Raw genomic sequence first — 26,975 nt, 5'->3', positions numbered from 1 at the left:
CATTAGCACGATTAAATGTTCTGGGATTCCCATTCTTCTCGGAGTCAGCCACAGGCTACCAGGCCTTTATAATAAGGCACCTCTAGGTGAACATAAACCTCCAGTTGACCAGCTGTCCATGTTGACCTCTATACCAGGGACTGCACTGCTGATGACACTTTAAGAAGTGGAGCCTAACAGCCTGATTCACTTGCACTTAAACAGCTTTTTAGTGCTAAAACACCGCTGAATAGTCTTTGGCTTATGTCTCATTCCTACTCTGGTTTTATTTGAGTTTGACTCTTCGGTATCATTTATTCCTTCACTATATCTGGGGGGAATTTATAGTGCAACTGTCAGACGATAAAGATAAAATTTTATTTGAGTCTCTTCAGTTTATATTTATCTCCGTTTATTAACCTTGTGGTGTATTTATTTGAAGCTCTGGAGAAGGACTGGGAACACATTTTAATTTTATGATGCATTATAACCACCAGGCTGCATGCTCATAATTAGTAAGTATAGGTGTCCTTTTGTGTATGGTACTGACCTAAGGCAAACAGTAAAGTCCTGATCCCCTAGCATGATGTCAGGCCAAGGTAAACGAGCAAAGGAGTATGGGAATAACTAACATCTATGCAATTAAGTAAAGAGTGAAGCACCAGCAAAGGAACGAGGTGAGATGGGAAAGGGGATGAAAAACAAAGAGACTAAACTAGCTAGTTGGTAAACTTATATGGGGTGGAGTCTGCAGACACTGCACTGCCGCGCCTCTCTGGTGGTTTATATCCACCAAGTGCTTCTTGGGAAATATCCTCACTGAAAAACTGCTGGAGAGTTAGCTATGATTCAGTTCCAAGTTGACAGCAATGACTCTGACGTCACCTTCCAGTGTTGGCTTTCTGTGCAACTGTGTATTTGTTCTTTTTCTTAATTATATTGACATCTTTTTGTGATGAATTCCGCTTGTGCTCGCTGTCCACACTGCCATTCCCAGGGCAGGCTTGGTAGCTCCTTTGCTACTCCATCCTCCTTTTGATTCTTTTCTTTGACCTTCTAGTTTGTCTTCCTGTCATTCATTTAAAGCCACATAGACATTTCTCATCCACCTTTATATCTTCTTTTCCTGCCTCTGCTTCCAATTTAACCAGATGATTCTCTCCAAATGCTCTAAGCTGCTCACACGAGTGGCTGCTAGGTGCCTTAGCACTCACAGTTCACCTCTGCTTAGTGAGAAAGGACCTTTAGTTGATGTGCTAACCTTGTCACAAGTATGATGCACACCCGTCGGACAAGTCATGGCACACGTCCACACAAGGCTAAATAAGCAACTCTCTTTTTGTTTAAATCATCAGTGAGATATTTAGGGAGGCGTGTGTGTGACGTGAAGGAGTCCTGGAGGCACAGTAATGAAGCTTGTGGGTGTGAGCCTAAAGGTCAGTGGATTGACCTCCCCTGACATTCTGCTGACTGCATTCTTGTTTGGAAACCCTATGGGGCAGTTCAACTCCGACCAACAGGGTTCCTATGAGTTGGAATCAAAGTAACAGCAATGGATTCATGGTAAGATTCGTGAAAGCAACTTTTCTACATGCTATAGTAAACAAAAATTGTGTGCCACTGCCCCTTCTAGTTAAGGAGTGACAGGAACAGGGCCTCCAGCGTGCCCTTCTAACTATTCAGGGTAGAAGCACAGCGGTGTTGAAAAGATCCATGTGCTACTAGTCATAGAGTCTCGAAGGACCATATTAAAACACACAGTGGTGAAGAACTCAGCTGGCACCATGGCTCTCAGCCACCAGAGGTACTGACATGACGGGCCCCTTTGGGAAACAGCAGATCAAAGGGCTCCAGCTTCACCGCTCAAAGCACAAAGAAAACAGTCATCTCTTTGGAAAAGGAGGGCTAATGGCTTACTGGATGCATTGTTGTTCTTACAGCTAAGTCAGTCATTTTAAATCAACACTATCTTCTTATGCTTAAAAACTAGCAACTACTGATCTCCAACTGGAAATAAAGCTATTAATAAAAACATGTTTGTTGTTCTGTGGCAACTTGTGCATTGTGATATTGAAAGCTGTGCCACTAGTATTTCAAACACTAGCAGGGTCACCTGTGGTGGGTGGGCAGGTCTCAGCAGAGAGTCTAGACCAAAGAGAAATGTCTGGTCATGTAAAATATAGAAAATGTTAGAGAATTAGCCAATGAAATCTTTGTAGATCACCTCAGAACATTGTTTGGGCTCACGTGCTTTGGGCATGACATCAGAGAATCTCAACTGTGGGAGTAAAGATACCATATTTAGGAAAGGAGAGCTCGTGAGACTCCCTGGTGAGATGAGCCGGCATAACAACAGCAACAAAGGACTCGGATTCACTGGGGATCATGCAGATAACACAGGATGAGACAATGTGCCTATCTATTATACATACAGTTTTTATGATGTGGAGTTGACTTGATGGCAACTGGCCACCTAGATTCTACTTAGAGAAGGGGAAGGCTAAAAGCAAGGCACACTAGTACTGGGTGTCAGCTCTGCACAAACCTGCCTGCAAGACAAATCTGGCCCCTTAACTGGAGAGTGTGTACACTCAGTATCTCTGGTTTAGGAAAGCTGCCCGGCAAGTCTCATGCACAGCCTGACCTTGCTAACAGCCTGGCTTTTCTGCCTTGCCCTGTGGACTCTGGCCCATGGCACCCAACGTGGGCATCAAGACAGGGAGAAACTCTGCAGACAGAAAGTGGATCATGAGCACCTCCATTAGACCAAGGCAATGAAGAGATTCCATTGTATTCAAGAATTTAATAGGGGGTCTTTCCAAACATTCAAATATAAAACCATCTTTAAGTGTAAAATTAAAATGGGGGAAAAATTGTATGGAGTGGGAATGAGATAAACTAATGGCTTCTTGTTGTTGTTATGTGCCACTGAGTCGACCTTGACGCATAGCGACTGGATGAACAATAGCTCCGAACCTTGCCCTGGCCTGGACCAACCTCACCATCTCCTACACCCCTGACTGCATCGCCATAGTCACTGTGTTAATCCATCTCATCCAGATCTTCCTCTACTCTTCCAGGCATGATGCAAAGGTACACAGTTCAAATCCATCAGGTGTTTCACAGGGAAGATACGGGCAATCTCCTATCATGTGATTTACAGTCTCGGAAATAGCTGGAGGGTCAGCTGTTGACCGGTTCCAACTCAGATCATCAACATCACCATCACCACCACAACAGCATCAATGATAATCTATGTTTCACTCTGTGGAGGGCCAGAGCTGAGAAATACTGTCATTAGTGCTGACACATTGACTATTTTATGTAATCTAGCTTGCATCTTCCTGCCTTGCTACCTTTTTCCTAAACTCCATTCATTTCCTTTCCCTTTAGAACAGCTACAGGAGCATGAATGGAGAAATATGCTTCTGAACTATTTTCCAGCAGCAGCTCCTGTAAACAATTACTTTGTGGGGATCCTTAAGTGCTGAACAAAATGAGATTCCTGGCTTCACCACAAATTTAATTGACTTAAACTGTTCCTGCATGCCTATGAGAAAAATGAGTTTGAAGCACATTTTCTTGGGGCTAGGGAGGCATTCTAGAAATACCTGGACTTTATTAACAGCAGGTTCCAACAGCAACAATTTTAATGTTAGTGTAGGACTGGTAATGTTTCATTCTATTAAACTGTAAGGTTGTTTGAGTCAGAAGTGACTCAAAGACACCAAAAAGCAATTAATATGTTGGGAAAAAGCAATGATTATACCACTAATTAACCTTGATCTTAATAATTAATAGTGCAACAGTAGACCAAGCTTTACTTAGTTTTCTTTTTATACACTATTTCTCTGAGCTATAATGTTCTTACCTGCAAAATAAAAACAAACAAACAAACAAACAAACAAAAGAACCCATTTGATCAATAACTAATCTCTTTTAATTCTAAAAATTATCCTTCTCTAAGGGTAAAACCAGGCTGGCTGGTCCTTAGAGGCAAGGGTTTTAAAGCTTCATCTGACATACTCTGGATGTGTTGAAAGGACCAGTCCTTGGAAGGGACATCAAGCTTGGAAGGGTGGAGGAACAGCACAAGAGAAGAGAGGAAAACCCTCAATGAGATGGATTGATTCTGTGACTGGGGTAATGAATGGGGTAGGTGTGTCAGAGACAATAATGTTGGCTTAGGACAGAGCAGGGTTCAGAGCTGTTGTACATATAGAGTCACTATAGTTACTGATGGCATGTAACACCACTACCACAACAGTTTACTATGAAGTTGCATATACCAGAAAGTTTTCTTTCTCCCCTCCAAAATGATATTAAAGACAAAAGAAGAACTGATATGGGAAATTTTACTTATTTTCAAAATTTTGCATTTAAGAGGGGTATTAAGAGGAGGCATATTTGAATGTTGTGACTATTGTTCTGTTGCTCTAACTCACTTCTGTGTTGTATTCTCTTGTTAGCCACAGATTGGCCTATGGGGAGAAAGGTTCAAAAGGAAGCATAATTGCACGTTAATTGTAACTGTCACTTGTGTCTTTACTCCACCTCTGGTGCTCTGCACTGACACCCTGAAAAGTTAAAGAGATTTCAAGTAGAAATGCAGAGTATTATGTTTAACAACATGATGAACAATAACCAAGTCTATTTTGCTTACAATGTTTAGTTTAATGTAATTTCCTGTGAAAATGTAAAGGTCAGACTCTTAAAATGACTATTATTCCCTGTGATATGGTTTTGCTTAGAGGCCACACTACTTGAGAGAGAAACAAAACAAAAAACACATCAAACAAACAAAAACCCCAAACTCAAAACAAAACCCCAGGAATAAATTATGTAAATGTGCTTAGATTGGATTTTTTTTTAAAACAACAGAACATTCTTCTTTTCTATTTCTAATATCTGAGACTCTTTTTTAGAAAATATCAAAGTATCACAATTTTCTTTCATGTAGGCAGTGGCATTAGTATTATTTTGATCACGTTGGTATACAAATTATAATAATAAGGTTAACAGCCCAAACCTCAAATGCCCAAATGCCAAGATCACTGTACTTAGCATAAACTGTAATAAAGGAAAACATGTAAAAAAATGAACAGAAAGAAGAGCTCTAACTTGAGGATGACAAAAGAATATATTTTTTTCAATAAAGAGCTACCTGCATGATCCTAACACAAACCATACTTCCTCCATGGTCTTTCTTCACTGACCACTTGGAAAATAGACAGCTGATTTCCCTTACCTCTACCACACCGTGATGGATAGATGTATACTGTTTCTTCTTCAGCATCACCAAGGTGATGACAATCACTGTTGCTATGACAACACCACCCACCATGAGTCCAATGATTGCACCTTTGTTTGAACCCACATCTTCTGCAAAGAATACCTTGAAAACAAAACAAAACAAAAAAAAAGGATTGTAATTTCAGGAGACATTTAGATAAGTTATGTGTGAAGTTACAGTACACTGTCTGCCCTAAATCAACCTTAAGGTCCAAGATGGAGTTGATAAGTTAGTTCATTCATTATTTGAAAATAAACACCAAAATTATACTTAAGAATGACAACTGCATTTTTCTCTTAGAAGCTACTATAATGACATAAAAAAAGTTTGTAAAGACTTGAAGCCCTTTGACAGGTAGAACTTTCTGCAACAAGTGGAGGATAGCTCCTGGGTCTATCAAAATCTGTAAAATGGGGGCGTGGGGGGTGTTAGGGAAATGGGAAGGAACTAGTGTGAAAAACAATGCATATGAATTTTGTAAATAAAAAATAATTTCATAAGTCATACAATAAAAGTTGGTCACTGATTAACATAAAAAATCCCAAACAGCAACGACAAAAAACCCTATAAAAGACAGGAGCAGAATCATGGCAGGAGGTTGGTATTTTCCCAGTCACAGCAAGTTTAGAACTGAAAACCTGACCTGGGAGTATGACTTTGCAACAACTGTGCTTCAGACGCTCGTCAAACCTAGAGGGATGTGCTCATTTCCTTGGAGGCTGGGACATTTTTAGTATCCAGGAATAAGCACTTTGAAACAAAGGCATTAAGACCAAAGAAAAATGCATCTTACTACTTAAATGGCAATAATTCAGCAGGACATTAACTTTGAGAAGCACAAGGTTCTAAGGAGCTCTTTCAAAGGGAAGAATTAGGCAGTAAGAATCTATACGGTCATATACAACGCACACATTTTTCATAGTATTGTGAAATCGAAAATAATCCTGCTTTGCCCTTGCTGTTTGTCTGGATTAAAGGGGGTGGGGAAGTATTGAGAGGACATTGCAAAGAGACAACGTACTGAGTTGGATTAGTTTACTGTACGATATTTCTTCATACTGCTTAGAAAATAAAAGCAATCATTATTTTTCCACTTTACTAAAATGGACTTACAAAAGCACTCTGGGATTTTAAAATCTTGTTATATAAGGGATTATCTTCAAGCTATTATTAAACATACACTAAATTTGTTACATTAAAATTGACAAAAATAGTGAATTTGTAATTCTTTCCATATAACCTTCAGACAGGAAAAAGAGAGACTTATTTGCATATAGCTAAAAGTAACATAACAATCTGAAAAGGGAATTTAAATAGACTAAATAAAGCAAATTTCTAAAAAGGCTTTGTTCTTGATGTTTCTGAAACAAAATCAGAAATTGTTATTCCTCTTAGTAAACCAGCTTCTAGTTCAACTTACTCATAAAAAACAAATCATTAATTAGTTAATAATACTAGTTTGAAGTTATCAAGAATAAATGTAAGTCTGGACATCTTGCTATGTCTTTAAGAAAATACTGTAATTTTGTAATATTCATTGCACTAATTATAGGACATTATCTTATCAACTAGCTTAGTAGAGGGAGCTGATTCTCCTAATTGCTGCTTGTGTCATTACTCACTGTCGCATTACCGCATTACAGGAGCTAAGGTACTTGCAGAGATGGGCTTTTAGGACACAGACCCCATAAATGCCAAGCAGCATACTAATCTTTACTTCTCTGTCTCCTAACTCCCTAACTCTTCAGCGGTTCCTCCTAGCTTTTCTTTTCAATCTCTTCTGCATCTCATAATCATAATCACTGACTGGACTAACTTGTTATCTGAGACCATACTTCAAAAGGCAGCACGCCTTTCACAGAAAGTCATGGGGTGAATGCCAAGTCAGCTGTGATTTGCTAGTTATTCCGTGTAATAAGAAACACGAACACTACTGTAGAGGCATTTCTATTAGATTTTAATTTTATGACTTGTACATTTATGACTACTAGAAAATTATTTTCCCATTGTGAAAGAATACCCCCCCCATACACACAGAGGACATGTGTGTTTCAAACACTATTACTGCTCTAACGATTACCAATTTTTATTCACCAGAGACTATACAATAAAGTTGTTTTCTTTATTATTTTAACCCCCTTACTGTGCTTTTAATAGATAAAGGGAGCTCTCATATACATCTGAGATACAACTGATGTGAATTTCTAAGCTTTTGATGAAGGATTTGGACAAGCTGTAGGAACTGCCTGAAGAGGAGGCAGTTACATTTTCATTTACTCCAATTCTAACCTGGGGCAGGGGGGTAGGGATTTCATCTGAAAAGAAAGCTGCAGCCTTTCTGGCCCAAACGTTAGAGAATAAATAGTACTGCAGCCCACAGCCCTGCCCCCACCCACATTCAGTGATCTTCTCTAGGCAGGAACCTTGAAAAGCAAAAGTGGGAGCAGGAGGAGGAAGCAGGAAGGAAAGGCAAGACAAAGAGATAAGAAACAAAGGGATAGACATAAACCACAGATGAGAGGACTGGACAGCTAGAAAGAGCGCTCAGTGAAGTCAAGTGGTGTTTGGACATGCTTACTTCAGCTTTTCATCTTTCAAATGATAAACTTACCCTGTAGCATTATTCAAATAATTCACTATTTCATAGGAATCTATAAACAGTTTTGGCAATCAATGCATTCAAGAAATAAGTACTTGCTACAGTTAAGGTCAAATAGATGTGATGTAAATATTATGCCCTGCCTCCCCAATGATTATGATCCCAAATATAAGACTTGTGCAAATAGATGCAACTCTAATGAAAGTATTCCTAGAAAAGATTGGGGAAGTTAACTAAAATAGCTGCTATATCAGGAGTTAAGTTCACTATGTGCTGCACAAGCTTAGGAGGCCGTGTATGGAAGTCTGAGTCTACCCAGAGGTGCCTCAGAAGAAAGGCAATTTATTTCTGAAAACCAACCACTGAAAACTTTATGAATCTCCTCTCAAACTACTATGGTGAGAAAAATCTCAAAATCTTAAACCTAATATTTCCCCTGAAGCCATCTTAAAACAGAACAACAGTGTAGTTTAAATATTAGTGGTTTGGATAAACCAGCTGTTCTTTGCAATCTCCGATGCAATTTATAGTCTCTGATAACACACTAGGAGATCAGCTGGGAGTGAGTTTCAACTCAACAGCACACAACAAAGGTTCACAACTCAAAGAATGTAACCAACGTCACTTGTACATGATGAAGCTGTAGAATTAGTCTAAGTTTTGTTGTGTGTAGTCTCAATAATCACTAAACAGACAAAACTTAGAAAAACAAGTAAAAAGAAAACCTACAGTTTTTACAAGATTTAAGTCAGCAAAATCTCAAAGGCAACCAAACATAGTTATTATGACTGTGTATATTTGGAATTTAGTTGGTAGGCTGTGAAGGTGTGCATGATTAATAAGACAAGGGCATATATAATTCATAAATTATCATATTTTCACTTCATGAAAAGTTCTTTTTCTTCATTATAAGAAATTTTGAAGAATGTCATCAATACCACTGAATTGTATATGAGAAATTATTACATGTTTTGCTGTATATAGTCTCAATAATAACAGAAAAACAATTAAGGAAAAGAAAATGGTATGGGTTTTCTTTTTTTTCATGAAAGTTTATAGAGAATTTAGATTTCTATTCATTCATTGTTGTACTTTTCCCTCCCTGCCCACCACCCTCCAGTTTGCTTTTCTTTTTTTGGGGGGAAAAAAAGAATCTTTCATTGTTGTACAATTCCCCACCCCCACCCCAGTCCACTACTATGCAGCTCTTATTCTGGACTGTTGTCATGCAAATAATACCTAATCATATATTCCTTTTAAGCAGTTCTTTCCCTCATCTGTTTCAATGCGGTGTAGAATGTTATGGATTTTAGAAGCTTGCAGATGCCTATCCAAGACATAACAACTGTTCCCTATTTGCCTGGTGCAACAGAGAGGAAAAAGAGGAAGAAGAAAGTGTGGCTGATTGCCTCTAGGAACACTTGCCTCTTTTGCCAAGAGACAGGAAGAACTGAATGGAACCAGCTACCATTATGGGACATTTTGATCAATCTATAGGAGAATCTGATTAAAAGGTGGAAAATTTAGAACAGAACTTCAAATTTACATGGAATCTAGATTTTTTCAGAGCTACTGAGGCTGGATAAATTCCTGAAATGACTCTTAAACATGTCTGTTTTGGGCACTATGCTCTATTAAGAGCTATCTATGTGTGATCAAACTGACAAACATGACTTGAAAGATTAGACAGGAATATTAAAGGCAGTGAGTGCATATTAATTGGAGAAGGATAACTCAGAAAGGGGGGTGAGAATTACAAAGTTATGTAATCACTGTCACTGAAATGTACATGTACAAAAATTAACTATGTATGTTTTTACTGTGTATATTCAATAACAATATGAAACGAATGATGGATAAAAGAAAGAGAGGCCCCCTGGAGCACAGCGCTCCTCTGACACACAGGATGTCAGCATGAAACAGTGTTTATGCTGAGGCAACAGAAACGTAAAAACACAAGGGTCTCTTTGTGTCTTCACAAGGCATTAGAGGTAAGTGAGCCATTTTTATCTCAATTTCTGACACAGGATAGATAAAAGTTAATAGGTTATCACAGGAATCCAGAATTAAGGTTGCACAGAGAAGTGTACTCGGGGTGGGGGGAAGGGACATGGGAATTGTATACTAATGAAGGAATTTGTTTTCTTTTTTTTTTTTCTCTCTTCGGAGGGGGAAGCGAGCTGGTGGGGAGGGGTGGGCAGGGAGAAAATTGTGGCAATGAATGAACGGAAATCCAAAAACTCTGTAAAAAAATAATAATAAAAATAAAAAAATAAAGAAAAGTTAATAGGTTATCTGAAAAGATGATCAGAGGAGCAGAGAGAGAATGGTGAATTACTGACTTACCAATTTTTGATGATGAACTTCATATCCTGAATCATGTCGGAACTCTGCGTCCATCTTCACTTCCGAGATCTCTTCTGTCTTAATATTTGTTAGTCCTGAACCTGAATTACACAGCAATTAAAGGAGGTACAACAACCAATTACTTTAACATGTAAACAATGACATTATTATATAAAGGTCAACAAACCATCCCCATATTCCGAGATCTAAAGTTAGCGGTAAATAGATTTGATTATTTAAAATGTAAAAAACCCAAATAAAACAATACTCTGTAGTTAAAAACATAACTATCAGCTATTTTAGAGAAATAAATGAGAGGTAAAGTATCTGAACTTAAGATGTCTACTTCCTTTAAGCACATGCTATAATTTTTATAAAGGGAAGATAAACTGAATTCAAATGATGACTGGGAAAAACCTGCTCCCAGAGTTTGCGGGCTCGATTTAGGGCTTCCTGTGTGGGTCTGATTATGGATCTTCTCCCTTGTGTTATCATTCCTTCAGAAAATAGACAAGACTTTTAAAAAGGAGTATTAAATAGAAAGGACTTAAAAAATAAAGGAGTATTAATTACCTGTTAGAATAAAATTGTTATTTTGGGCTTTGTTCAACACAAATAATTGATTTTTATGCATCCATACAGTCAAGTATTGTAGGACAATTCCACAAGTATCATTTATTTGGTTAACTGTTCTAATTATTGATGTGCATTTTCACTGGCTTTCCTGATGAATAAAGAGTTGGTGTATGTACCTCTTGAAAATGCTTCCTTTGGAATAACAGAATAAACTTTCCAACTCTATAAATTGCTATCTCTATACGATAATGATGCTTTATCTAATATGGTAATTTTCACTATTCACAGAAAAATTTAAAAGTTCAAAAAGGAGGCAAAGTTAACTTTTTTAAGCAAAGTGATGGCATAAATAAAACATCAGTTTCTACATTCCTAGCAATGGGCTGACTCTGCTCTTGCTCAAACACACATGAAAACACCCATTAGCTTCCATTTTCAGATTGTTTTATTTACTAGGATGGGCTTTCTCACATATTAAGCCAAAAAAGGGAAAAACGGCTTTCCTGCAATCTCTACTCTTTGAGGCACATTCTACACACAGCAAGCCTAACTGTCCTTTCTGTAGCTGAGCCTTGAACAAGTTCAGTTCTTGAGGAAGAGATTCCATGCCCTGCTGATTGATTCTCTGACTTGAGCTGCATTCTCTCATTTTCTTCAATGCCCCCTGGGTCTAATTTCTTGCTCTTAGTCTAATTGCTCTTACAATCATATATAAAAGGTGATGCAAAACTTGCCACACACTTTGCTGAGAGAGAAAAGCATAATGTTTCCTAAATATGATGTCTGGCCCTAACATCATAGCTGATTCACAGAGGAAATCAGGATAATGTGACAAGACCTAGTACACCCATATTGGTTCTGACATACTGCTGTATTCTTGTCCAACTGCTAAATAAGCTTCCATTTACTAACCTATTCAAAAGATGGTCCTAGAGCAGAGCCAGCACACACCTCTCCTAGACTGTGAAGCTATTTTCCTTCTTATTATCTGTTAGAACACTATTTTCTTCGCTGTAATTTCCCACCTTATTTTCTCCAGCTTTGTCACCTTGGTCTCCAGGAAACATTCTGACTGCCCCCCGTCCAAGACATGATATGTTTGTACATTTGGCAGTCCATGGGATATTCAATCCTATTCTCTAACATCATAGTTTAAAAGCATCAATTAAAAAAAAAATAAAAGCATCAATTCTCCTTCCTTCATCCTTACTTATTGTTTTTAGAAAGTTCAGCTTCTTGAATGGTTTGCTCAGCGTACTGACTGAATAGGCGTGGAGAAAAGTTACAACCCTGGCACATACCTTTCCTGATCTTAAACTATGCAGTGGTTCCTTGCTCTGCTAGGATAACAGCTTCTTCTAGGTATAAATTTCACATGAGCACAATTAAGTGTTCTAGGATTCCCATTCTTCTCAATGTTAGCCATAATTTGTTATGGTCAATACAATTAAATGTCTTTGCATAATCAGTAAAGCACAAATACACATTCTTCTGGTATTCTCTGCTTTCAGCCAGGATCCATCTGACATTAGCAATGATATTCTTGGAGGAAGTGTGGCCAGAATGCTCCTTGGAGGCAAAGATGACAATGCTGCCTCTCACATACTCTGAGCAATGCTGCCTCTCACATACTCTGAGCATGTTGTCAGAAGAGGCCATTCCTTGGAAAGGGACATGATGCTTAGAAGGGTGGCATGTAGGCAATAGAGAGGAAGCCCTAAATGAGATAGATTGACACAGTGACTGTAGCAAAGGGCTCACACATGTCAGAAATGATGAGGATGGCACAAGATAGGACGGGGTTCACATCCATTATTCACTGGGTCATTGCTCGTCACACTCAACTAGATGATGCCTAAAACCACCACCACCATCTTTTCCAGACTTCTATAATGATTTTTAATAGTGTTTCTATGATTTTAGTCTGTGATCTGCCTGAGTCATAAGAACTTGGACTTATTACCTAGATAAGTTTCGTGTTTTTAAAAATATGCCCACACATTTATCAGTGCTCTTCCCTTCAAAAAGTGGAACTTCCTTTCTTTTGGTGTGACCTGCATAAAGTGGTCACTGTTGATGAATATACATGGCATAAGGGATGATGTGTGACTTTTGAGAATAAGTCATAAAATGCACTGCAGTATTATTCCTACTTTGGATTACATAGTCTACCAAAAGACAGCTGTCATACTGTGAGGACACTCAAGCAGTGCTACAGAGATTTACATGGTGAAACGGTTGGGTACTGTCAAGATACAGCCAGGAGTTAGGTCTTCTGTTAACAGTCACAAATGCAAGGCGAGTCTTCAGATGGCTGCCACTCTGGTAAAATCATGAAATTCTAACCTGAAAACTCTCATCAACAACCTATGTTATGCAGATGACACAATCTTGCTTGTGGAAACTGAGGAGGACCTGAAGCTCTTGTTGTAGAAGGTCAAGGACAACAGTTTATATGGACTGAAGCTCAACATCAAGAAGACAAAGCTTCTCACCACTGGGCCAATTGGCAACACCATGATAGATGGAGAAGACATTAAGGTTGTTAACAGTTACAGTTTACTTGGCTCCAAATCAACACTCTTGGCACCAGCAGTCAGGAAACCAAAAGTCGAATTGCACGGGGACAATCTGCTGTTAGGGACCTCTTTAGAGTACTGAGAATCAATGATGTCAGTTTAGAGACTAAGATGTACCTGATCCAGGCCACTGTCTTTGCATTTACTTGCTATGTATTAGAGAGCTGGACAATGACTAAGGATAATAGATGAAGAACTTATGCCTTTGAGTTGTGGTGCTGGAGAAGAGTCTTGAACATACCATGGATTGTCTTGGAGAGGGTGAAATCAAGTTTTTCCTTGGAGGCTAGGATTTTGAAGCTCTGTCTCATATCCTTTGGGCATGAGGCCAGGAGGGACTGATCCTTGGAAAAGGAAGGGTAGAGGGAAAGCACAGGAGAAGACGCCCTCGGATGAAATTAATTGATACAGTAACTAGGGCAATGGAGGTAGGTGTGTCAGAGTCAGTGAGATAGGCTCTGAATAGGCTTCAGAGCCATTGTACATAGGGTTGTTATGAGTTGCAGGAAACCTGATGGCACATACAACAACAACAACAACAACCTGAAAATGTGACAGGAAACTAATTTTTGGTGTTTCACACTACTAGGTTTTGTCTTACTTGTTATGTTATAGTAGACAAACAAACTTGGGTCTAGTACTTCCTTTTTTGACATATGGAGGACTGCAGTTTTTCTATTCGCTGAGGATCATCCTCTTAAAGGTAGACATTAAAGACAAGTGCAAAGTCGACGAGTTTTCCTTACTCTCTCATTTATTAACTCTTGTTTCCTCATTGACCTCTCCTTTCCTCACTCTCATTTTGAGCTGTTGGGCTATTCTCATCATATATATTTTCCTACTTTAAAACTAATCAGTATTTTCTTCTCACAAATTTCAACTCATCCTGACTTCTACTCTACAAGAATGAATTTTTCATACTGCACTAGATTTGAGATTCTTATATAACCATAATGATTTCTCTAGTATTTGTTGTCAGAGAGAGCTAGTAATACAGTTACATTTCTGAGATTTCTTAAAATTTTCTTAAAGAATGGAGCCAAATGATTATACCAAAAAGCATGTAAGGAAGGAGCTGTTTACTCAGGCGTTTTCTGAAAGCATGAAAATACGTTTGATGATTACACACTTAAAAAAGGAAAAAATTCATGTGACAAATCAGATGGATAAATTGTTTGCTCCTTGATAGTTTGAGAGATTCTTAGGAGAATTAGTTTCTTTTATGGCTAGTTTATGTTTACTTAGTATGCATGGTCATTTAATGAAATGATGTTCTAAATAAAGCAAATTTAAGATGGAAGAGAAAGAAATGAATATGCTTGCCTACTGGGCAATATCATCAATAACAAGCTGATATTGCATGTAATGAAATGTGATGAGTAGTTTTAAGTAAATGGCAGTGACCTTGGTTTGCGTTAAGGGAGGTAAGTCTTGCATAGCACACTTTGCCTTGGTTCTCCTTGTAGGATTGGAAAAGAGCTGTCAATGATTGTAATGAAAGCTTCTCACCCATTTGAAGAGTGCACTAATGTATTTTTCTTCTTTATTCTCATTAAATGGTGTAAAGGTTGATTTAGACATTTTCCCCTAGAAATAAGTAAAAACCTAATAGCCATTTTAGTCTGTCCTATTCTGGCAAGAAATAACCACTGCAATTACTAAATTCCATCCTTGAACCTACACTGTAGGATTTACAATGCCCTGATTTTCCTTAGTTGAGATTATATAGAAATGAAGAGGGATAGAAAAAACAACAACAAAATTGCTTTCTTGTGTCAGGGTAAGGGAAAAATAACATTATCTGATTTCATTTGTATCGTGATCCAGAAATATCCAGAACAGTCCATAGACAGAAAATCCATAGATAGAATGTTTATTAGTGGTTGCCAGAGGATGGGAGGAGGAGAGAATTGCAGATAAAGGATTATTCAAAAAGGATGCTATTGTTTGCACGCCAGGCTATGACAATGCTGCGAAGGTTTTCTGAGGATGAAAAGTCCAGAGATATAATTAGGCATGTTAGATGCATATGAGTGGTCTCAGAAAGTGTCCTGACAAAGAACCAAAACTAATATACAAAACACAGGAAAATTTATCCAAATGCTTGACTCACCTTGACAGATGGTTAAAAATAATGTGTGTGTCTATGTCTAAATTCATGTCCGGTAATCATAGATATTTATAAACACATTTAACTAGGATCTTTCTCATTTTAGGGGAGGATTTGTTCTCTTAAAAACTCAGCTTCTCTTTGGGGAACTACAATCTTTTGCACTTTGTGTTGCTTTGTATTTTCTGGCCTGCCAAATTTCATTCCTTCGACTATATGACAAAGCCTCTGAGCAGAAACCTTAATGTCTTTCAACCTTTCACAGCATTAGTACACTGATCTTTGTGAATTAAAGAATTATGCATTTAAAAAATTAAAGAATATGCATTTAAGAGTATTTCAGCTCCTACTATAACCAAGATTTTAGCTATTTACCAACTACATAATACCTCTAGCTATTAGCTATTGCTTGGCTAGTCCCTTAGAAAGAGATAATTTTTCCTTGAATATTTTTAGAAATTCATGTCCTTCTCATGTTAATATTTAAAAAAGAAAGACAGAGAGGCAAAAAAAAAAAGTCAAATTCATTGTGGTGGTGGTGTCTCTCTGGAATACTTCCTTTGGAGGACCACACTAGCACAGAAACTCTGTTAACAGGGTGCTTCTAAAACATGCTTTGTGTTTATGGATAAAAAAAGTATTTCTTCTTTTACGAAAAAAATTAAGAAGCACCATGAAGAAAATTTCAAGGTGAATGACCATTCTCTGAGCTGGCATAGGTTACACTTTGCATCAAAATGACACAACAGCCTTGGGCCTCACCAGTTGGCTGAGCCGACTGCTGGTTCCATGAAATTCACTATGTGACACTGGCAATAAGGAGAACATTATGCCAGTCCAGCCTGTCTCAAATGTACAATAATTTAAGTTTCCTTTAAGAGCCCTACAGATAGAAATTTATAAAACCAACGAGATCAGCTATCAAGACGAATCACTCCACTGTCTCTGCTGCCACTGTTAATCACAGCATGAGGCATGAAGATGCCACCAGGCAGACTCTCTGAGTCTGGCCAGCAGGCAGGTGTGGCTCAAAGCTGCACTGATTCGAGAGAAGAAGCGTTCACTCTTGGCCCTGCTGCTGACTCTCTCTGCACTGAGGCTCCACAGTTGACCACTCTGGGTTGGTATCTTCACCTGAGGTTAAATCCTATGTATGGTCCCAGACCAGTGCTCAGAGGCGCTATGAGGAGGACCAAGAAAAAAATAAACATGGAAAAATACGTGATGCTGAGAGTAAAGTTTCTCAGTATATGGATTTATCAATCTGATGGATCTCCAGTGGCACTGTTAGTATGTGGTTCTTATATCAGCTGATCAACTTAATGGTTTCTCTCCTTGTCTCCATTCACTGACAACACTGAGTACTATCAATGGGACACTGTTGTGTACAGAGAGAATACTAGGCACACTGGAGCTTTGTTTGGTGTGATGAAATGATTTTTAGTATTATGTTGTTTTTTAAGCCTTGAGACAAAAGCCAAATATAGAACAAAATGCATTCTTTTCCCCTGTTTGGAAACTAAAAAAAAAAAAAAAAGTTTATTTTGGTGTTAATGGGACTTGTAAGTAATATTAAAAAAATAAAGGACTTGTGTGCAAAATTATGCATATGCATCTGTCAAGGAGATGGATCAGCCACTCACTGGGGATATGTACACAGGGCCCCAGTGCGAGAAAAAGTACTTTCCTGTTTTTAAGATATCCCAATTTGGATATCTTTAGGAAATCATGTCACCCTCAGTTACAGACTGAAGTTTGAGCCCAGTTCAGTTAGAAGTCATCCAGATACCAAACAAGAAAGAAGTGATGTTCACCACAGTAACTGATTACTGCTGTGCAAAGTCAGAATCAGTGTGAGCTCTCATTTTTTTTTTTTTAGGCAAGTTCTCTTGAAAAAAAATAAAGAAAAAAAAAAGACAGCTGAAAAGGGTTTCTTTTATGGCTTTAAAAGGAAAGCTCAGATACATATAAAAAAAATGTTTGGCTTAATTAGGAACTTGGGAAATGAAGTATAAGAAAATGTAAAAAAGGGAATTTAAAAAAATTTGCTTTCCTGGGCCATTTCAAGGACTATCTCATCGGATCTATACTTTAAAGAGCTTTAACTTGAAGAAAGGAGGTAGCGGCGACTGCTCAGGCTCAAGCAGGAGATGCTGACAGGGAGAAGGGAAGTGAGTCAGATACCTGGTCTAGTAGTCAGTCCTCGGTCGGCAGCAGGGCGGGCGTCAACAGGCTCAACTGGGCACAGGAAGCAAGATGCACAGAAAGCAAACAAGACAAATCAAGATGGTAAGTCATGGCTCTGGAACACAGAGCAAAGAAAAGCATGTGCAATAAACAAGTTATAAAAAGGAGCGGCTGGAAAAGAACCACAGTGAGTTAACCCGGAACATAAAGGAATGGGAGGGTACCACTTCAAAAGGCTTATCGCCACTGATGTGTCAATCCGACTCCTTAGTTTTCTAATAAAAACAGTCACCAGGACACACATAGACATCAAAGAAGAGGGACAGGGGAGTGTGGATTTTCCTCTCAGCTAGTTTAGAGATAGTTTCTTGGCTTTTGATTAGAAATGAAATACATTATATCCAGCTCAGCGGAAAACCTTAAAAGAGATTTCCTTTTACAACTGTACAATCTTATCTTACTCTACTATTAATTAACTAGCAAAGGACCTGGTTAGCTCTCCAGGGAAAATGCAAATAAAAATTTATCAGGAGACCAATGCTCCCCCCTATAATCTGCCATTTAATGAACCAAATTTGTTCCTGAATTGAGGGTAGAAGAGGTAATCCTGTGAGTTTTTCTTCTTTGGGTTAGGTGTTGTTTCTTTTTGTGTGTGTTTTAAAAAAGGGTTTTTTTTTTTTTTAAAATAGATGACATGCAATCACAATGTGTGAAATGTGAATAGTTCTTTCCACTCTTTGTAGACTTTAATAATTTTTCCTTTGTGTATATTCTGGGTCTGATCCAAAGCAAGCAGAAATACAGCATTATAGATGGCACAATAGTGGCCAGCACTGCTCATATTATCTGGAATTTCCAAAGGGCTTCTGATTCTGAAGACTATTACATTGATCATATTCTAGTCCTCAAAGAAATAAGTGATGGAGAGAGAAACAAAGAAAGCATTGGCAGTTAATAAGGAGACAAGGAGCAAATGCAGGTGTGTGAGGGAGAAGCTCCCTTGGAAAAGCTGGGCAATGACAAGGTAAGACAGTAAGAAACAGAGCACAGGTGTTAACAGAGAGGCAAGGTGTGCTCGATGGGATGGCAGCTGGACCAGCGACTCCCACAAAGCCACAGCGCTGTCTGACGCACACGGTGCTGGCATTCAAAGGCAGGATGATAAGCTCAAATCAATTTTGAACGCCACACACTGGCAGGAATAGTGAGGGGAAGAAAGCTGCGGCAAGCTGAGGATTTAAAATATGAGAAGAAATGCGAGAAAATAATGTTTCTGCGAGCACTAAGAAACTTAGATGAATCGAAAGAGAAAAGCAATGCTGAGTGAAGTCAGTCACAAAAGGACAAAGATTGAATGGTCGCACTGTGATGGTACACCTCTAGGGAAATGCACAGTGATCAAAATTTATTAGTGCGTGCCAGGAGTGGAGGGCGGGGAAGGAACGGAAAAGGGGAAATCACTGCTGAGCAAGCACCAGGTTTCTGTTGATGATAATGGGAAATTCAGAAATGGGTGCTGGTAATGGTTACAGGGCATGACTGATGGTAACTTTGTGGCACCAAACTGTTCAGATGAAAAATGCTGACATAGCAAGTGTCACATTACCTATTTGTTTGAGGTTCGTGGTGTTTGGTTGTTTTGTTTGGTGTTTGGTTGTTTTGTTTGGTGTTTTTTTTTTTTTAAAAAAAGAAAAAGTGAGTTGGATCTTTAGCATGTACATACTGGCAGCTGGGTGTGGGAGGAAGGAGGGTGGAGAATTGGCTGCCCTGCCTTCAACCCCACACCTTAACATTTACAAAGTATGAGGCCTTGAGCAAACACTTCTGAGGTCTTTAACTGCAATGAGGGAGAAATGAAAAGAATTAAAATCTGTTTCAAAAGGCTTCAAATATGTAACTTTGCTTATAAAATAGCCGATTTGTTCACTATTCAATAACACTACTGCCATTCTGTTGACTACTCAATAGCAACTACTGCCATGAGAATCTCTAGTACTTTATTGGTATATCAGACAGAGAAATACTTTTCTGTAAGTACGGTTTTCTCTTTCTGCAACTCATAGAACCACTGAAACAATGAAGTATAGTGTAGCTTTTTATTACATCTTCAGTAACATTTAGTGAAGGTTTCATTCTCTGTGAAGAAAGAGTTAACTAAAGGATTATTGCACTTTTTTGCAAATTTCCTGATGATGATGCCCAAATATGCTTCAGGTGCAGGTAAGAACAGCAAACCACTCTTAAAGAACAAACACGATACAGACGTAATAATCATGTAAATCAACAATTAAGTCATTAGTGAATGTATTCCACTCCACACGTTTCTCTAAGGGCTACATTTTCACAACTTTGAAAAAAGAAAACAAAAACATAAGCACACAAATATACCAGAGGGCAGCTTCACTCAACAAGTACATACATACTTACATATAGTCTTTCAAGAACTTGTGCCTCTCTAAATGTGTATATATGTATTACATACAAAAGGAGGCCTGCTGGCACCATAATATGTCAGATTGTTAAGCAAAAGGTCAGTGGTTTGAATCTACCAGATGTTACCCAGTTGAAAGACAGGCTGTCTCCTCCAACAAAGATTTACAGCCTTGGAAACTCAGCAGAGGGTCACTCAATGTGACAACTGTGGATTTTTACTCACATCAACTGCCACTATGTTTTAGTCACCTGTTTAGGTTTTGTGTATTTGAAATTTAAAGAATAAAAAATTTTTAAGGCCATTTACAGCTGTTTAAGAGGAACTGCGTTTATTTCTTCAGTAGCAATCAAAGTCGGCCTGGCTCTCTGACCTTCCTTCCAGAGCTGACTAATTGTTTCAAAAGAAAATAGTGTTTGTGGTAAGCATTTGAAGTTCTAGTGATAAGGATTGTATGAACAATGAAAGGAAATCCTTTGAAAATTTTAGATATTTTCAATAGCTCTGTGTGCATAGACCCATATGCACAGTGTGAAAAAGAGGGTGAAACAACAAGAAACAAGATTCCAGGAAGAGGCAGAGGTGAGATTTTAGGACTATATATTATATAGTTTGGCATATTAATTAATTAATTAATTTTAATTACGTAGGCCAAATGAGTAAATCTCCTTAAGTCAGGCTGTCAATTTTCTTTGATAGAACATGGGTTCCTTTTAAACTGAAAAAAGCTACAGGAAACTCTCACCAAGTGGGTAAGGAATTGTGTTGCCAGTTCAAGTCCACCAGATCCTTGCAGAAGAAAGATGGACAGTCTTCTCCCATGTAACTTAAAGCTCCTGAAAACTTGATGGAGTTTCAGCTATGAGTTGGTTCTGACGTGACAGAATGTAAAAACCACCACTACCACCACCACCACCAGTGAATTTGAACTGTGCTGTGATGATGCCAAAGAGGTTTCAGGAGAGTTTCAAGATTTAACCAGGGAGAAGAGCCGGCAATCTCCTTTTGAAAATATGGCTTAGGATGGCATAGTATGGGCATGATTTGGGACCTACTTAAGAGCAGTCAATATCTTAATAGCAGGCACTTTGCTAAAAGCTTTTCATGTTGAATCATTTAATGCTCATATCACATCTTTGAGTTAGGGACTAAAGTCAACCTTGAATTAGGAAGCAGCCAGAGATGCTAAGTAACTTGTCCACAATCTCAGCACGGAGCTGGAATCCAAACAGCATGACCTGTGGGACGCGGGGGACTTTATGTTTAGGGTGAGGGGGTGCTGTTGCCCTTTAGTGCCTAAGTTATCCCAGATAGCAATGATAGGCTCTGTATCAGTGACTCTACACATGAGAAACTGTTCTGTCGCCTACATGATTTTTTTATTCCAGGTGAACATTCCATGGCTTATGGTTATATGATTCCAGAACCCAAGGTCATTGTGGAGAGAATGATAAAACATTTTTACAGTTTTAACAAAAAATAAATAACAAACAAAAAGAACCTTCTCAAATTCACTGGCACTGAGCCGTGACCACCTCTTAACTGACACTCCAGTGGGTTTCTGGAAGCTGTAAACGGCATAGGAGGAGATCACACATCCTTCTTCTGAGCTGCTGGGGGCTTCAAACTGCAGGAAGGTGTCATCTGTAGGGTAACTCTCCACCTACTAGAGACCAGAGCCCCTTTACAGTTCTCAGTGGAAGCTTAATTTTCTAGGGAGATACTACAGCGTACACCAAGAATGGACAACTCAGAGCGTTCCCATGACTTAGTCACTATTTAAGACAACTGTGTCAGTGATGGTGCTGGCACTGTTCACAGAATCTCAAAAACACCAAAGCAGCTTCCTCTTTGGGTGCACCAGAGGCAAATACTTGATTGTGTCATTGTTTCCACTATCAGTTACGTTATACAGTGGTGTCTAACACATCGATTTCCTTCTCTGAACTTTTTCAATCTATTTTAACTGATGATTGTTAAAGAGGCTTTAAAAAAATAGAAAAGGGGTAGTGGGTCTGACGATGTTGTGAATCACAACTTACGAGTGAGTTCCTAAGTATTGCCTACTGTCTCTTAAACGGCATATAACACACTATGACAAGTTTGGAAGCAAGAGTGGCATCCACTTCCTAAACAACATGCCTCTGGAAACTCTATGAACGTTGATAAATGTCGATAGTTGTAGAGGGGCTTCAGGCCTTTTGTTCATAAGGTCGCTATGAGTCATGCTTGAGTTGAAGGCAATCAACAACAACAAAACTCTGAGGTAAAATTTTGCTGTTTATGAGTAACATCTTTTTTTTTTTTAATTTTTTAATCTATTTGCGTGTGTACCGTCAAATCAGATCTGACTGGTACAGGAGGAGATTGCCCCTCCTACTCCAGCAGAGCATCTGGTGGATGTGAACCATGCACCTCTGGAATTGCAATGCAACTTCTTGCCATTAGGCCCCCAGAGCTCCCTGAATAGTAACATCTTAATTTAACAACAATATCAGCTTCTGGATGAAGCCACAGTGATACAACAGCTACAGCCAGTCAAGAACCCAGAAGCACTAAGTCTAGGACTCTCGCCTGATGAGAGTCTGTAATGCCCACGGGCCTTGGATACCTGGTATAGATTATCTCCAAGGGCAGAAGCTATAATGCTGGCTGTTAGAAATCTGAACTCAGTGGTCACAAACCATTCTCTAAGCCTACTTCTCAGTAGAAGGTGCTCCTCTGTGTTGTCTTCAAATTGTTGTTGTTGTGTGTACCATCAAGTTGGAATTGACCCTCCAGTGGGCTTTCTGAGGCAATTAATCACATGGAAGGAGACAGGCTTTCCAGAAACTGATCACACTGGGGCGAACCCATTATAGCAAATCTAAACTTTTCCTTTGGATTAGTTAGCAAAAGAAAAAGAAGAAGAGGAAGGAAAAAAAATAATCAAAGTGTTTGCTAATGAGGGAGCTCTAGCGGCCCAGTCCCTAGGAAGCTGCATTGCTAAGCCAAAATGCCATGTTTCTCTGCTGGTGTGAACCCACCAGCTGCTCCACAGGAGGAAGACGGACAATATCCTCCCATCCAATTCACTGCCTTAGATATCCAATAAGGGGCCACACCACTACAGCGCATTTGGTATCATTGTTTCTTATCTGATTTGGGGAAATGGTAACATACTTGGTTGCTAACCAAAAGGCTACGGGTTTAAGTCTTCCCAGAGGTGCCTCAGAAAGAAAATACATGGCACTCTACTGCCAGGAAACCAATAGCCAATGAAAAAAAACCCCTGTGGAACAGTTCTATTCTGACACACATGGGGCTGCCCTGACTTGAGGCTGAAGCTACAGTAACTGATCTGGTTGAATAAGGTTTAGGGATCAGAAAAATAGTGGTCATGCAACGGGTGGCATTCAGGGTTTAGACATCTAGTGTCAAATGTCTGGATTTCAGGGAATTACTTTGGGAAAGACTTCCTCTATTTCTACTGAAAAGGAACAATCAGTATCAGCTTTGGTTCTTTTCCTTAAGCAAAATAGGTCAGTTTGACTAAAGCTTGAAATTTTAATATAAGCAGAATGCTCAAAAAAAAAATGCACATACTTGTGAATACAGATCATATATTTTCCATATGAATACACATGTACTCAAGATAAAATAGTTAAGAGAATGTAGAAGCAGACTGACTAGTATATATTGGTTTAGCTGTTTATTTTAATTAAAGTTGCTCATTAAAGTCACCAAGCAACGGTGCAGGCTGATATTTCAAATACAGCAGCTAAGTTGTCATTAGTGTGAGAAACGGAGAGGAAGATGGGAAACTTGGGAAAAGAAACATCTTCTATGATAACATTAATCGATTAAACGTGATGCTGTTTTTCTTACATACTGAATTCACTGTCTCAGACTGATTTCCATAAAAGCTAATCCTGACAAGGGCCTTGAGTGTCTTTGCCTTCTTTTTACTCTATATGTAATCTATTTAGCTCAAGTATGTACAGTATAAAAATAAGAAGTATTTTAAACACATACAGACATTTTCTCAATGAATCTTAACTCTGCTTCTAAATTAACTCACTTTTTGGCCACTAAATCTCATTCCATAAATTCTACTCTGTGTACATTTCAATTTCTAGGTCCCATTTGTGTGTGTTCAAGAAAAGATTTAGGAAGACTGAAATATATTTTACCCTCCATCCCCAAATCTACATGTAACGGGAACATTTTAACATGCAGAAGCATGACAGATGAAAAACAGGTGAAAATGTCTAACGTTATGAGAAGCTGATTTAAAATATGTATTACAAATGGTTTCAAATCATGCTGCAGATGAATAAGTTTTTAAAGGCAGAAGTAATTTTAAATGAACAAAATATAGATACTTAAATTTTTTCATGACTAGCTGAGACTCAAACATAAGTGACAAACTACACATTGGATACTGATTCTGGCCTAAAAGGTGGTAAAGAGGGCTAATTTTTCTAACAAGGAAGACTGCTCAGTCCAGAGATGTTACCTTTGTCCTGCTCAATTAAAGATCCCATGATTGATTAATACAGGAAAATCTCTACAGTGTGTATTCAATTTACATACATGAGATTAACCATCTCCCTGACCTTCCCCAAGGATGAAGACTTGAAATGGTCAGAATGTGTTTACCGATAAAAGGGAGGAGCTCTGGAGGTCTGAGGGATAAGAAGTTGAGCTGCCACTCCAAAGGCATGCAGTTGCATCCAAGGGAGAAATATGGGCAATCTCTTCCTGTGACTTTTTATTTATTCCCTCTGATAGCACAAAACAATATTATAAAAGATGACCAAAGCAGTGCTGTAGTAATGATTAATAAAACAACTCACTGCCATCGTGTCAGAATCAATTCAGAGCTGATCCTCCAGTGGGTTTTCAGAGGCTATAAATTGCACAGGAGGAATTTTCCCATCTTTCTCCTCAGTAGCAACTGGTGGGTTTAAATCACCTGCCTTTGGGTTGGCAGTAAAATTCCATACTCACTAGACCACCAAAGCTCTGTTTACTAATGATACAACTTTATAGTTAACCATGTCTTTGGTAACTAAATAGTATTAAAATATTTTCCTCTATTTAAGGATAATTTTTGTAAATAGTAAGGTTTTTTTATGATATACTTCACATTGCTATTCAAGTCAGATATTACCGTAAGGTGTTCATTTTCAACACATCTTGGTTGATTACTCATGTTAGGGTAACAGTCCAAGTAGAGATTTTTTTTTGCAATGGTTCTTCTTAAAAAGCAAAACTAAACTTAAGTACAGTTACATTTCTATATTTGATTGAGAGCTAGACTGAGAGGTGTATTTTATGAGGTATCCACATTATACAGGTGAAACCATGATAAAGTTTGCTTCTATAAACAAAATCTGGCAAAATTTTGTGTTCTTGAAAAACGTCTTATTAGTATCTAGAAAGAAAGCTTTCTAAGTTGTTAGTATTTACATACTTTTGTACATGTAAATGTGATATGGAATAGGGGGAGGAAAAGGTTCCTGAAAGATGCCTGAAAATACTATTTGAAAAGAAGAAATTTCTGTGAAGAAACTCCATCATCCATTGTGCAAGGAAGAAAAACCAAGTCACCCCTACATATGGGCACACATATATGTTCATGCATATCTGTGCATAATTTACAGATATAACCAATGTCCACATGCTTGACATACATTAGTACTTTTCTCCCTGCCTGAGACTCTTACCTTCATTCTCTGTGTTGGCAGGCACAGAGTCCACCCCAAAAGGATGCCAGGGCTGGAGGTCATCCAGGCTGAACTCTCCATTCACGGGCAGAAGCTCCACAGTGGTTTTCGTTTCAGTCAAAGAAGGCATGAGAGCATCATTTCCATAACTGATTCTTGGTTCACTAATCATGTTGGCCAAGACATCATCTGAATAATTTTGCTCTTTCTGAAGCAGCTCATCTACATAAAACAAAAGAAAAACATCTCTTTGGTGAATATCAGCAACATTCACAGTAGCAGCTACCATTTATTGCTTTTACCTGCCTGATCTCATTCAGAGCAGGACTCGGGTCCCATTATCATTTCTATCTTTAAAAAACCATGTGCTGTGCCAACTTTAACACATGGTGACCCCACGTGTGTCAACAGTTTTCAAAGGCTGATTTTTTTAAAATAAAGAGATCCCCCAGGTCTTTCTTTCAAGGTACTTTACGGTAAACTTGAACCTCTACCCTTTCAGTAAACGACCAACCATGCTAACTGCATTACTCATTTTTTAAGTTATGAAAATAAGGGCATACAAGTGTTAAGCAAAGTAAACAGAGTCACAGCTACCGAGCGGCAACTATGAGCTTTGAGCATTGTTTGGCAACGTCTGACGGCATCTGATGACAGATGCTCTCAAGTCCTGGTTACTGCTGTACCCCCAGGAAAGAGAGAACCTCAAGAACTGAATTGCCACATCCTCCTCTTAGACACAATGCACAGTGATCACACAGGTGTAAACAGTGTGCTGTGGCGTGGCGTCTGTGGTGACATGGAAGTAGTGCACAGCACATTATCTCTTTCTGTAAGGGTTGGCAAGGTCCAAGAATGACTTGGTTCCTCCTTGAACACAAGCAAGGACAAAGGATGCAAAACTGCAAGTAGCCTGCTCTACTCTGAACAGTTTTCACTGCTTTTCCAGAATAAATCTGTCTTCCCCAAATGTCCTCTTGGTGCTAAAAAGCCCTTATTTTGCGGCAACACAGAATCTGTCCCCCTGCCATCCTGGGTGCAGCTCTGCAGACACAAAGCTCTGCTCAAGCTTTCCTTATCTGGTCTCAGCCCTTCTCATGTGACTTGATGCCAAATATCTCATTTTCCAAGGAGAGACAGGTCTTTGGAGAGGGACATCATGCT

General features: G+C 38.7%; 1 protein-coding gene across 8 annotated transcripts in view; it reads right to left on the bottom strand.

Moving 5' to 3' along the window:
• APP (amyloid beta (A4) precursor protein) overlaps positions 1-26,975 on the bottom strand; it is a 361,031-nt gene that overhangs the window by 9,424 nt on the left and 324,632 nt on the right. For 5 of the 8 annotated variants that reach the window (XM_006896028.1, XM_006896030.1, XM_006896033.1 and 2 more), the window contains 4 exons: positions 25,812-26,033; positions 17,667-17,720; positions 10,218-10,318; positions 5,228-5,374 (listed from right to left, as the gene is read on the bottom strand). In XM_006896028.1, the coding sequence (XP_006896090.1) occupies positions 5,228-5,374; positions 10,218-10,318; positions 17,667-17,720; positions 25,812-26,033 (524 nt within the window). The remainder of the gene's footprint in view (positions 1-5,227; positions 5,375-10,217; positions 10,319-17,666; positions 17,721-25,811; positions 26,034-26,975) is intronic. The other 3 variants (XM_006896029.1, XM_006896031.1, XM_006896034.1) reach the window with 1 other exon arrangement.

This window comes from Elephantulus edwardii, unplaced genomic scaffold (genome assembly GCF_000299155.1).
Source record: "Elephantulus edwardii isolate Elephantulus edwardi_28Jun2011 unplaced genomic scaffold, EleEdw1.0 scaffold00180, whole genome shotgun sequence".
NCBI classification, from domain to species: Eukaryota; Metazoa; Chordata; class Mammalia; order Macroscelidea; family Macroscelididae; genus Elephantulus; species Elephantulus edwardii.
Note: the sequence above shows the minus strand (reverse complement) of the source record. Positions and strands in the feature narration are given on the sequence as shown.